The sequence below is a fragment of the Archocentrus centrarchus genome, chromosome 22 (assembly GCF_007364275.1).
Source record: "Archocentrus centrarchus isolate MPI-CPG fArcCen1 chromosome 22, fArcCen1, whole genome shotgun sequence".
NCBI lineage: Eukaryota > Metazoa > Chordata > Actinopteri > Cichliformes > Cichlidae > Archocentrus > Archocentrus centrarchus.
The window spans coordinates 27820582-27832811 of NC_044367.1; the positions used below are offsets into that span (position 1 = coordinate 27820582).

General features: G+C 41.5%; 1 protein-coding gene across 4 annotated transcripts in view; it reads right to left on the minus strand.

Annotated features, from left to right (window-relative positions):
* Positions 1-12230, minus strand: part of ralgapa2 (Ral GTPase activating protein catalytic subunit alpha 2) — a 93647-nt gene that overhangs the window by 67517 nt on the left and 13900 nt on the right. For all 4 annotated transcript variants that reach the window (XM_030718483.1, XM_030718479.1, XM_030718482.1 and 1 more), the window contains exons 2-4: positions 7987-8097; positions 7579-7628; positions 66-123 (exon numbers count right to left, since the gene is read on the minus strand). In XM_030718483.1, coding sequence (XP_030574343.1) covers positions 66-123; positions 7579-7628; positions 7987-8097 — 219 coding nt within the window. The remainder of the gene's footprint in view (positions 1-65; positions 124-7578; positions 7629-7986; positions 8098-12230) is intronic.

Here is a 12230-nt window from a genome sequence, read left to right on the forward strand (position 1 = left end):
GACTATTCAATTTTTTTTTAAATGCTAAAATGTTGAATAAAGTGAGAAATGTTAGAAGTACATACCTATACTGTGAAACTGCCATCTGTTGTAGATCCTCTCAGGCAGATTCTGCAGGATTTTCTGATGAAAACAGAAGATGTTATGATTAGTTTTAGTTGAGCGATTAATGGGTTTCCACTTTAAACTGGAAACACCGAGTCAGTCAGTATGGTTAGGTTTCTGTGATTTCTTCTTCTTGACCAATATATAAAGTATATTTTGTTTTTAAATATTATTATTATTTTTATTGTTTAATTATTATTATTTTTATAGTTTAATTATTATTATTTTTTTATAATAATAATAATAATAATAATAATAATAATAATATCATCAATCAGCTGCTTGCCCTCTCTGTCCACGAATCCCTGTGACACAACACGGCACTCATCACCTCACCAACAACCGTTTTACAACTCAATTAGCGAGCTCTAACCTTTCAGCAGGCTATCATTATTCCTCGATGCAGCAACGCGTTAACTGAGTCCCTCTGGAAAGATGAAAAAAAATGGCCGGGAGTCTGCAGATGTGTGTGCCTGTGCACATGCGGCTAGTTAATAGTCAGTTCGACTAATGCCCCAGTGACTCACTTCTCATCAAATCCTAATCACTGACCCAGTAAGACTTCATGATTGCAATGTAGAGGTCAAGCCTGTCCTTTACTGCTTTACGTATGCAGCTCTGACCCACTCAACCAGGCAGCCAACGCTGGTCAGCATGATAAAAAGCTCATCTGGCCTGGAGAGTGAGAAACAGAGACGAGAGAAGGATCCAGAGCACGGCAGGAAAAATGGCAAAGATTACGTCCTCTCAAGTGACAGATGTGAAGAGTGAGAAAGATGGGAAACGTATCACTGAAACTGACAGCTTTCAGTTACAATTACTAAAATACTTAGGCAGCTTAAACCTCTAACTTTGAAATGATATGCTAACAGTACCCTGTGGGTAAAATGTTCATATTGTCACAATAAAACTGGCCTGAAAAATGACATGATTATTCTTCTTCTGTGCTTTGTCGCGTTATGCTGAGAGCTGTGGTGGCCCAGAAGTCATCTCAGGCTTCGAGTGTCTCAGTCTGTCAACAACTTCCTTCTTCCCTTATCATCTTTAACTTTCCCTTCTTGTCCTCTGAGACTAAATCCCCGTCATTATCAGTGACAGCAGAGATACTGAAAGGCATACATCACTTTAAGGGGGCGCTGGATGACTATCTGTGCCGTTCAACTTCTCTCTGATCCGCAGACGTGATGACACACATGTACAGGCGTGTGGCTGCACCTCGGTATTGATCCCAAGTGGGATTATAACATCTCCGTACAGGCTCTGGTGTGGCCTCCTTCATTCTGTCTCCTTGTGCCAGTGGAGACATTATGCTAGTCAGTAACACAGCAGGGTAGCTAGCTTAAGCCTTTCACTGTGTTGGGGTGTGTGCATGCATGCACGCATGTATACACACAGTAAAGTTGTCTTTCGCTCTCCTCACAGAACATCAGGACGGGAGAGTGGGAATGAGGTGGAGAAGCTAGCTCAGAAAAACTCCCCGTGGAGTCGGAACGGCGGCTGAAGCAATGAGGAATTTACTGGCTGATATGAGGCGAATGCAAAGTCTGCTGGACTGGATGCTGGTGGAGTTACTCTAATCTGCAGCCATACTCCAGCATAAATATAGGGGCATTATTGTGGTCCAACTGCAGCCTTAACCCATTTACATGATCCGCACTTAGGTTTCCAGCAGCAGAGCCTGAACATGACACAGAATATGCTGCTTGCAGATGTGGGCTTTTAGCTGCAATACAAATGCAGTACTCTCAGAGGAAATGATGTATTTTACATATTGTTTGGGATTTTTGAAAACCACAGAGATGAATATGGGTTACATCACTGATGATGCACCCCAGCGCATGCAGGAGATGTATCTTAAACACAACATACCAACTACGGAGGGTGGAATCTCAGATGTCACAAAAACACTTGAGACATAGTGAACATACATACTGAAAGCTACAGACAGGCAGCAATGAGAAAATAAACAGCTACAATAAACACAGAAATCAAGTGCAGTGTACAGTGCTTGCATTAAAAGAAAGGAAAGCAGATCCTGGAACTACAAACACTTGCAGGGTAAAAGCAGCAGCGTGAGAGACGTCAGTTACACACCTGCTTTGTTTAAGCCACAACAGTGTGAGCCAAGTTAGACTGCTCATTTAACATGGAAACCAAATCTATTTTCAGAGGTAAGCAAGTTAAATCTAACCCACAAAAGCCCAATTACACAGAGTTTTAAGCTCAAAACACTTTTTTTTTTTATCTTTGAAAAAACAAACACAAACAGGAACAGCATTATAAAGATGTTTTCATTCTCTGTGGCCAGTAGGTGGCAGCAACAGCATGCTTAATACCAGCTTCTCCAGCTTCTTAGCCATCAACTGCAGCTTCCTCTGGCTGTGAAAGCCAAACTACAGCATGCTCAGGTGCATTTTAAAGACTCTTTATCATCAGGTCCTTTGCTAGTGACAAACGTGTTCCCATCTGTAAAATTCTGGACTGACGTAAAGACATCAGGATTTATCGGCTCTGCTGCCTCCATGTGCAGCCCCAAGCTACACTTAGTAAATTTGTATTCATGCATTAGCCATTGCTCCCCCACTGGCTGACTGTGAGTCAAGAGGAATGAGAGAGTAAAACAAATCGCTGAGCTAAACGGCCCCGGGCACATTTTTCAGAAGCACCGGCCAACGTTTAGAACAAGAAGAAAGCAATTACATTAGGCAGGAACAGACAGAACTATAGATGGCCGATCATGACACAGACTTAAACTGTGTACCTAATTACCCAATTACAGACCATTTACACACCCCTAAAATCTTGTACTTTGTTCTGGGCATTTAAATAAATGCAAATCAAAATAATCAGATGCTATGATCTGCTGCAGACTGACATGAATAAATCTCAATTCAACCTAAGTGATCTTCCTACATAAAGTCTCCTTTTCCTGCTTGTTGGGTATACTCATTGTGTGTTTGGCTGGTGCTATAATTCTACAAAAGTTTCTGTGTTACCCAAAAAATAAAAGAAAGTGTGTAAAAGACAGTTTTACATTGTTTATAAAGGAAAGATGAGGCAGCCTGACAACAAGGATAACGAGGGGAAATCAGACTGCTGACTCAGGTCCAGATGGCAGCTGACAGGTCACGGCGAGGTCATATCCTGAAGAGAAAAGGAATATGAACAGACTTCCCTCCGAGTTCTGCTGGTCCCAAAGCTGTCCTTTAACCTGTTCCACAACCGCAGCGGCACCAGCACGAGACTGTCATCAGACAGTGAGAAATCATCTCCAGTCATACACGCGCATAAACAAGCTAGTCTCCTGAGGCCTGAGAAGCTGGTTCTGGTCTTGTGACAGCAAAAAACAGAAAGAGGTCTCACACTAGCTGCAAAATGAATGCTTTTCAGCTCCTTCTTGCTCTCTGTGTGGCTGTGCAGCAGCAGAAGAGGAAATAAGAGCTGATTAAGAACACATCTTCACCCGAAAAGGAGAGAAATTAATTACACAAAGAACATTTTCTCAAACAGCAACTACAAACTCTTTCTAATTAGCAGATATGTCTGTGCACCCAAACAGTTTATGAGCTTGCTAAAAATGATTCCCTGAAAACTGCACCCAAATCTGAAAGTACTGAATTAAATAAACACTCTTAAGCTCTTTCAACCCTGATCAACCTGACGACCTGTCATACAGGTCATAGGTTCTTAACCTTCGGCCAGCCAGCAGTAGTTTGTGCCTCATGCATAGGTCACCTGAGCAGACAGGTGCACATCCACAGCAGCCAGGAGGCAAGAAGCTACCAGACGCAGATACTAGGGACCAGACGTTTTTACCGATGTGTAAAGAGGCCCGTTTATCATTTGCCACAAAATAATTTCTTATTTTTTTTAAAGAACCATTTTATCTCTGAATCTACATACAGCAGAGATACGGACTCTCAGGCATGCGGCTACAGCACAATGTGCGTCTCTGAGCGACACATCGTGCTCAGTGATGGCGCTACAAAGAAATGTCTTATATTTGTGTGCAGCCACTATCCTACCAGCAGAACTCTAATTAGAACGTATTGTTTCGATTGACTAATCAACTGTGTTGGGCTAATAAACTGTGGGCTAATAAACTGTGTTATGGACTAGCTGAGGGTTTTATGTGAATGAATTTGCATGCAAAAAGCCATAATCAAACAAATTCATTGAATCAAATAATTTAAATAAACTATACACACATCTGGTCTTGACGTGATTTTCTCCAGTGAAACTGAATTTAACACTCTGAACTGTCACTGAGCAGTGAGACTGTGGGCTGCTCTATCCGCTACATAAACCAAAGTGCCAAAAACTGCAGTTCCTCAAATGGCCACTTGAGGCTCTAAAACAGACTCCCATGTTAAAATGCCCAAACAGACAGCACTAAAACCATTTTTATAAAAGCATCATTACAGGATCTATCAGTAGTATTCCCCCTTCATAACTGCAGTGTGTGAATTTCTTCTTACAACTCATCAGGATACTGTTAAAGCCTGAAGTTAGGAGTGTGGCTGCTTTGACTGAGGTGCGTGCCAACAACACGGATCCTATGCCAGGTACTGTCTGCTAGTATTCACCAGTCTGTGGCGCTAAACTGAAAGATAACAGTTATGACGACATCCTTTTGCACAAATATGGTCATTTCTGGCTCTAAAACCCCAGTGGCATCAGTGAAAACACTAAATCTGAGGCTTCAAAATGTGGAATCCAAAAAGCGATGGGAGATGCTAAAGCGGCTACAGCCATCACACACATACAGTCTATAGCAGACACTACACATCTGGATGATTTTGGCAAAACTAGCTGTGTCCAGCTGTTGGGAGACAAGGAGCAAACAGCAGTTATGAAATCCTGAGGGAAATCCTTAAACGGAGTCAGGTCTGACTCAGTCTGCCAGATTTTTGTTTTGCGCACAGCTTTTAGATTTAAGGTCGCCGTTTTCCTGAAAAATAAATATTTCAGTCTGTAGATCTTTTTCACATTATAGCTACAGAATTTGACCCTTTATCTTCACGACCCTCGAAGGGCCTGTTGATGGGAAGCATCCTTGCAACATGATGCTGACATCACTGCACTGCTCGTGCATTACCGTTATTTATAAAACAACATGAATTATCACAGGAACACATTCAAAAAGTGCAGGTTGTACTTAAAAAAAAAAAAAAAAAAATCTGAGTGTTCAAATCTGAGTGTACTCATTTTAAAACAGGAGATCTGAGTGAGGAATAAAATGAAAACAGTTGCAAAGAGATTCTTTAATAATTAGCAACTAAAAAAAACAAATATTATATAGTTTTTAATGTGTTAACATCTCTAACCCACAGTAGATCAATATCAAAATAAAAAGATGCCATTTCCATGTTGCATCCTCAGAAATGTAGATGCATCCTCATAAAGAACTGGTCTCATTTGCCAGTCCCGGTGCAGCATCAACAGCTGCCATGCTACGATGCCTCTGTGGCAGCAAACAAAGAAATCCTGGAAGGGCTGCTGATGGGATGGGGGTGGAGTGGACAGCACAGTTTAGGGAGCGGGACAAAAGATTACCCCCTCTAGATAGCCATTACTCAAAAGGGCCCAGCATGGGAGATCATGCTCCCCCCACAGCAACTCGTGAAAAAGGGGTTGCATACCTCATCATGACAGCAATGTAATCCCCACATAGCGAGCTCAAAGGAAACGCAAACTGGAGACATGCACTGTAATCTCAGGCAGATGTCAATACAAGGAGGGACGGCCGATGTGAGGGACTGTACTCCTCATCTCCCCGAAGAGATGCGTGTAAACGAGCTTCTCCAGGGAAATTCTTACAGAGAACACGAGCACCAACGCTGAGATGTTTTGTTCTCCTTAACCTGTCACACCGCATTAAAGTGTGTCGCTAAGCACTGTGCTGCAAACTGGCTTTTGTCCCATTCATAGGACACACCACTAAGTGCTCTGATGCTTGCTGGACAAAAGCTGCCAGGCTTTGGTTGATTCCTGTCACTATCTACTACTACTACTACTACTACTACTACTACTACTACTACTACTACTACTACTACTACTACTACTACTACTACTCCTTTAATGATAGCCACATAATGTACTGAGAAAGTTTATGATACATGTGGCATAAATTTGCCACAAGCTATAACTGCATTACTGTGCTTGTTGTAGAGGCTTATAAAAAGGTGCAAAATGCCCCCATTGTTTTAGTTTTTCTAATGCACAGCCGTGTGTTTTCTTACATAATATCACACATTTGCAGTAACAAGTATGCATGTTTCTAAGTACAGCCACTGATGACAACCTAAGAGCTCAAATTCTCCATGTAATGTGGTGTCCACACAGTACAGGCAGCCCTGTATCTGTCCTGTCCACACCACTCAAAGCAAGCTTATCTTCTCAGTGCATGGGTAAAAGCACGCAGCGTCACAGGCAGGGGCTAAAAGGGGACAAATGAGGGTTAAGCTGCTTTCAATATTAGTTCTTTCTGAAAAGATGACTCCATAAATATGTAGAAGGCATGAATCCAGGCTTTATTTACAGGTCAGAGATGACTGGATGTGTGCAGACGGGCGCTGTGGGTTTCCAGGTAAAGAGCAGAGAGAGCTGAATGGAAATCTACTAAGTTAGTTTTAAGCACATGAGTTACATCAATTTTTATTAATTTTTTAAAATTTTGATCAGAAAATAATTCCTCATCTGAACAGCAGGTGAGGGGCACAGGTACAAGTAAAGACTGCCAGCCTGTAACACCACCAGCAGGAAAACAGATCAGCAGACAGGCGCATAACGCATGCTCTGACATACTTTACTAAATGATGACATCACCCAGACAGGTCCAAAAACGCAACGTGATAACACAAGAACACTGAGTCCAATTTGCATTAGCTATGCCTGAGCAGCAAATCCGTAATTCATAACCAAAGACAGACTACAGCAGTTAAGGAGCCTTACTGGTGCTTTCCTAGCTGTGACTTAGAGTAATTTAAGGAACACCCTGACACTGCTCCCAGGTGATCACAAAATCTAGGGCAAGGCATACTATACAAAAAACAGACAGACTGCCCCACAATTTGATCTGCTGCCATCTTAGCAGCCCTGCCCTGAGCAAATGTAACCGGAGCGCGCTCTGTTTGTATTGGAAACCCGAGCTGCTTTTGCAGTCAGGTGGGAAAACAAGGTAGGGGACTTTAACCTGTGCATGTGCAACATAAAAACAGAGGGAGGGGCTACAGAGCCAACAACATGTGCATGCAGAGATGAAACATACCTTCTCTGATTTGCATATGCGCCTGGGTTTTAAAAACAAGAAACTGAATGGCAGTGCAAGACTGAGGCTTTAGAACAAGCTGCTATTGATTTACAGACGATCAGAATCAAATTCATGACAGCAGGGTGAATCTACTCCACGAGTTCACCTGGAAATAAGAGCTATATGAGAGATATCAGCGTAAAAAACCACAGAGGACTTACTTCAAAAATAAAGAGGATAGAGTCCAGCTCCTCCCTTTGAGATTTGTTCCCTGAAACACAACGAGAACACTTTTAGTACAAGGTTTTCAAACATTTTACCTGAAGCTATACTGCATAAAGCTCCATTAATAATGTAAAAATAATACTGGCCATTTCACAAACACTTTCATGACCATGAGATCACACTCCCAGTGGGAATGAATGAAGGCAAGCTCAATCCACTCAGTTACACTGGACATAATCAGATTGATTCTCTAAGCACCATTGCTCTGAAAATGTGGGACAAAGGCAAAATAACCTTTGCTTGTGTAGCACAGAGGGCAAGGAGAGGTTAAATTATTGAACCAGCACTGACAGTGGCAGCTAACCAGTGAGTGTGCAGTTTACCAAAAATAAGCTTGAACTCACCTTTTTGTTTTAAGTTGCTTTCCAGTGTAATGAAATTTTCATAGAAGATAAAATAAATCTGAGAACTGTTGCTCTCAAAGAACGTCTTCAAATCACTCTTGTCAATGATATCTGGGGAAAAAAGGAAAACTCAGTCAAATAAATGAAAATAATACTTCAGTATGCCTGACATTTAAGCTTGACTAGTGCATTAGACATAACAACGCCAACCCATTTTAATGAAGGCCCATCACTCATGGGGATATCCTCGTGCCATTAATGAAAATATTAAACACATTTAGAAGTCTGGATAACATTAGAGGGCCATTTCATAACAGAAAACCCTTCAGCAGACATCTTATTACCTCCTGCAAAACTATTTTACCCATCTTTGAAGAGTAAAGAAGATGCATGCCAAATTTCACGGCTCAGCTTCTCACGGTTTTGGAGTCTGAAGACCGGAAAGATAAAACCTCACAGACAGACGCCCGGACTGACGGACGGTATGACGACAATATCCTCCCGCTTTATATCGGGCAGGAGGATAAAAATAAATGATTTTATTTGACTTCCAAAATAATATCCAGAAACTCCTTTATACTTTCTATGTTGCCACCTGCAGCCAAACACGCGCAGCACATTATTTTAGTGCAAAGAATCTGACTACATTAGAATGACAATGATTTAACTGAAAATCCAGCTGTCAAGGTTTGTTAATGCGCAGGTTTTTTTTCTCCTATTGTCTGTTTTTAGATACCTGAATGCTTCAAGGCTGTGTGTCACTCCAATTCAGGGGTGACAGTGATTTCCATTAGTTCCCCATTTAGCAGACTGCATGCATTTTAAGAACTAATTGCTTCACTTCTTTAAGCAGGGTAACTTCACCCACCCTTCACCTGTAACCAGTTGAATGGAAACTGTTTTTTGGGGGGAGCTTTTACTGTCATGCAGTCTACCATCATTTTTGCTTCTGTACACTGCCACAGAGGCACATCCGTGCATTATTACATGAATTATAATAATAAGCAAGCAAGCAATAAGTAACAAATAATAAGCTGCCTCTCCAATTAATGGATGGATTCCAACACCACCATCTTGCACTGCAACTGATTACAGCAGTCCTTGTTCTGCTCTGCAGCCTCCACCTGCTGCAGGTTCTGGTTGCTGTAGATCTGAACAGAAGACAAACAAGCTGCAGTCCACGACAGTGAAATGGAGCCCACCCATCAGATTCATCCTTCCATCCAACCACTTATTTAACCTTGTGGCCCTCAAGGGGGTCGGAGCCTATCCCAGCAGTCATGGTGCAAAAGGCACAGTCCACCAGAGGACTGAGAGACACAGACAACAATACACTCACATACACACACTTATGGTTAATTAACCGAAAAAGCCTTTGGGAGGAAACCAAAGTACTCAAAAGGTCCCACAGGTACTCCACACATAAAGACCCCAGTTGATTAAAAGGTTCAAACCCAGAACCTTCTTATGAGGCACCACCTATTCTTCAGGACAGAATAAAAAAATATAAGACTAAATAAGTTGAAAAACATACTTTGGTAGCTCGCAAGAGCAAAGTCCATGTGAGGGATACACTACAAACAGCTACAAACAGTTTAACATGAAGACAAAAAGTAGTTGCAAACACGATTACAGTTTGTGGTTTATTAGCCAAACTCAAGCTTGCAGAACTGAGCTAGTTTCTGTAACAGCTATGGTGAAAGTGTCCTCCGTGTTTCAGCCAGTAATACTGTTAGTTCATCCACACTACAGGATGAATAAACGAGATGACTTTCTCTCCACGGCATCCAATAGGGCTCTTTGGGATTTAGGTCAGCACTCGGGAAGTGCCATTGTAAGCTTTTCTCCTGGGCAAAATACACTTTTTAAAACAGGCGACTGGGATGCTTCGGCTCATCCCCCTGCATGGAGATCCATTTCTGTCAGATTTTTAACTCATGTGCATGTTCAAGCTTCAAGTGTTAGCCCATTTTATTAGAAAACATTTATTTAGGGTTGTGGTGAATTGGTTTTTCAATGCATTAAATACCACTTTACACACACACACACACACACACACACACACACACACACACACACACACAAAATTCATTAAAAAAAAAAGAAAAAAAAAAAGCCCCAGTCACACAGGCCTACAGTTGGTGCCCGCCTGGAAAAATGAGTGTTTTGCGACTGGTTGCTGCCATTGTTAAGCCTCTCGTTTTGAGCTTCTGGCACCGCAGGTGCTGACAATCAGGCTTGTCATCATTGGTGGCAATCTCAATGCAGAGAACTATCAAGATGAGGAGGTTCCAGGCTGTTGTTGCTGTGTGTGGTTCTTCCACATGCTGCTGACGCTCCTGCTTAATGACTAAATCATTAAATTGCCAACATGTCTCGTTTCTTCAGACTTCATCCAATCCAATAAACACCAAACAATAGTCAATATCAGTCTGAGCTGTTTGGCAGGAGTGTAACCCACATAATGAACTCTGCTGCTCAACCCACAGATGCCGTTTCTTTACAAGGGGAAACAAATGCTACCAAATAAAGAGGCTTTCCAGTGGTATAAGATTTATTACGCTGTTACAACAAAGAAATAATCGACCAAAAACAAATTTCCTTACTTTTTGAGCTAAGTTTATATAATACAGGGTTTTTACCAATATGTTGCAAGCCTAGCAGTCAGCTAAACCTAAGGTAAGTGCGACCTGGCCAAGATGGTAGTTGTCACACTATAAGTGGGTGAACATAATATCTAGATACACTTAAAACTAAAAGATCAAAGTAAAAATGTGCATTTCCTGCCAAATTTAGTACAACTTTAAAAGTGAGAAAGAGCACCATTTTCTCAAACATTTAACATTTTAATTCCCCATGCCCAACAGATTAATCAAGCCACTCAAGTCAAGGAGCATCTCCACAGTCTAGGGAAAGCTGATAGATGAATGACTCTAAACAGCCCTAGAAAATACTCCCAGAGTATCAGAGTTAAAAATCGTGGTAGATGGTATGACTCAAATCTATGCTCTTCTGCATAGCAACATTGCTAGCAGATACCACTGGGAAGAGGAGGCCTAGGCTTTAGCTGCATGCAACCACAATTTGGGAAAGCATTGGCTTCAGAACTGAGAAAAATCACTTGCGGCTGAAATCCGCTGGCAGGAGAAAATGTCAGGCTGTATCGCAACTGAAACTAGAAAAAGCATTTCCTGAAGAAAATGCACTGTGAATGCTGGACAGCTGAAAGATTGCAGCTGAAATGCTAAGAAATGCTTCGAAGAGCTGAAACTTTATTTGCTGAATGAGCTTCAACAGCTGAACAGCTGAACTGCTGAATAGCTGAAAGGCTTGGCTTTATTTTAAAGCTTAAATGGTGTCTCTGGCTGAATGTATGCTGAAGTTATTCTATTTCAAAGCATAGCTGAATAGCTGAACTGCTGAACAGCTGGACAGCTTGGCTTTATTTTAAAGCCTAAATGGTGTCTCTAGCTGAAATGCCAGGAAATGCTCCAAAGAGCTTAAATCTGGCTGAAAGAGTTTAAGCTGGTGAATGAATGCTCAAATGGAAAATTTTTAAAGTTTAGAGTAAAGTGGGACTTGAACCTGTTCTGTCTGCTTCTTGTGCATTGATGGTCCCCTTTTCTACCACTGAGCCAACAGGACAGTCACAGGAGGACTGAGGTTTGCAAGCATACATATTGAATGCTTGTAAATGCGCCTGTCAAATAACTGCTTCTAAGTCAAAAACCGTAGCGCCTATCAAAATCATTTTTGAACTGTGAGCGTCACAAGGACCTGCTCTAAACAGTGGTGTAATTTTTATTTTCCTGGGCTCAAAAGTGTGGCCGTGGGAGCAGTTTAAAAAAGGTGCTCATTTCTGCTTTGGAGAAAATCACCTCTCTGAAATTACTATGGAGGTTAATGAAGGAGTTGGAAGGTACTCCCTCTGTTTGAATGCTTACAGTTTAAAAAGTGTACATTTGACAGGGTTTAGAGACACATTGTTTGAAAGTAGAGAAGCAGCTCTACATTTTGAGCATAAAATGATGGCTGTAGCGCAAAGAGTGTGGACACAGCAGCAGTTTAAAAATAAATTTTCCACCTGAAAGTTTTGAAGTCTCCCACTCTACTAATCAGGCTCCCTCTCTAGCAAACGCAATACACAACCATTATAAACTCTGAAACGGCTGAAAAAACACCTTAAACTTAAACGCTCACTGTGTTTAAACCGTAAAAGATTTTGAAACACCAAGTAATAGCTG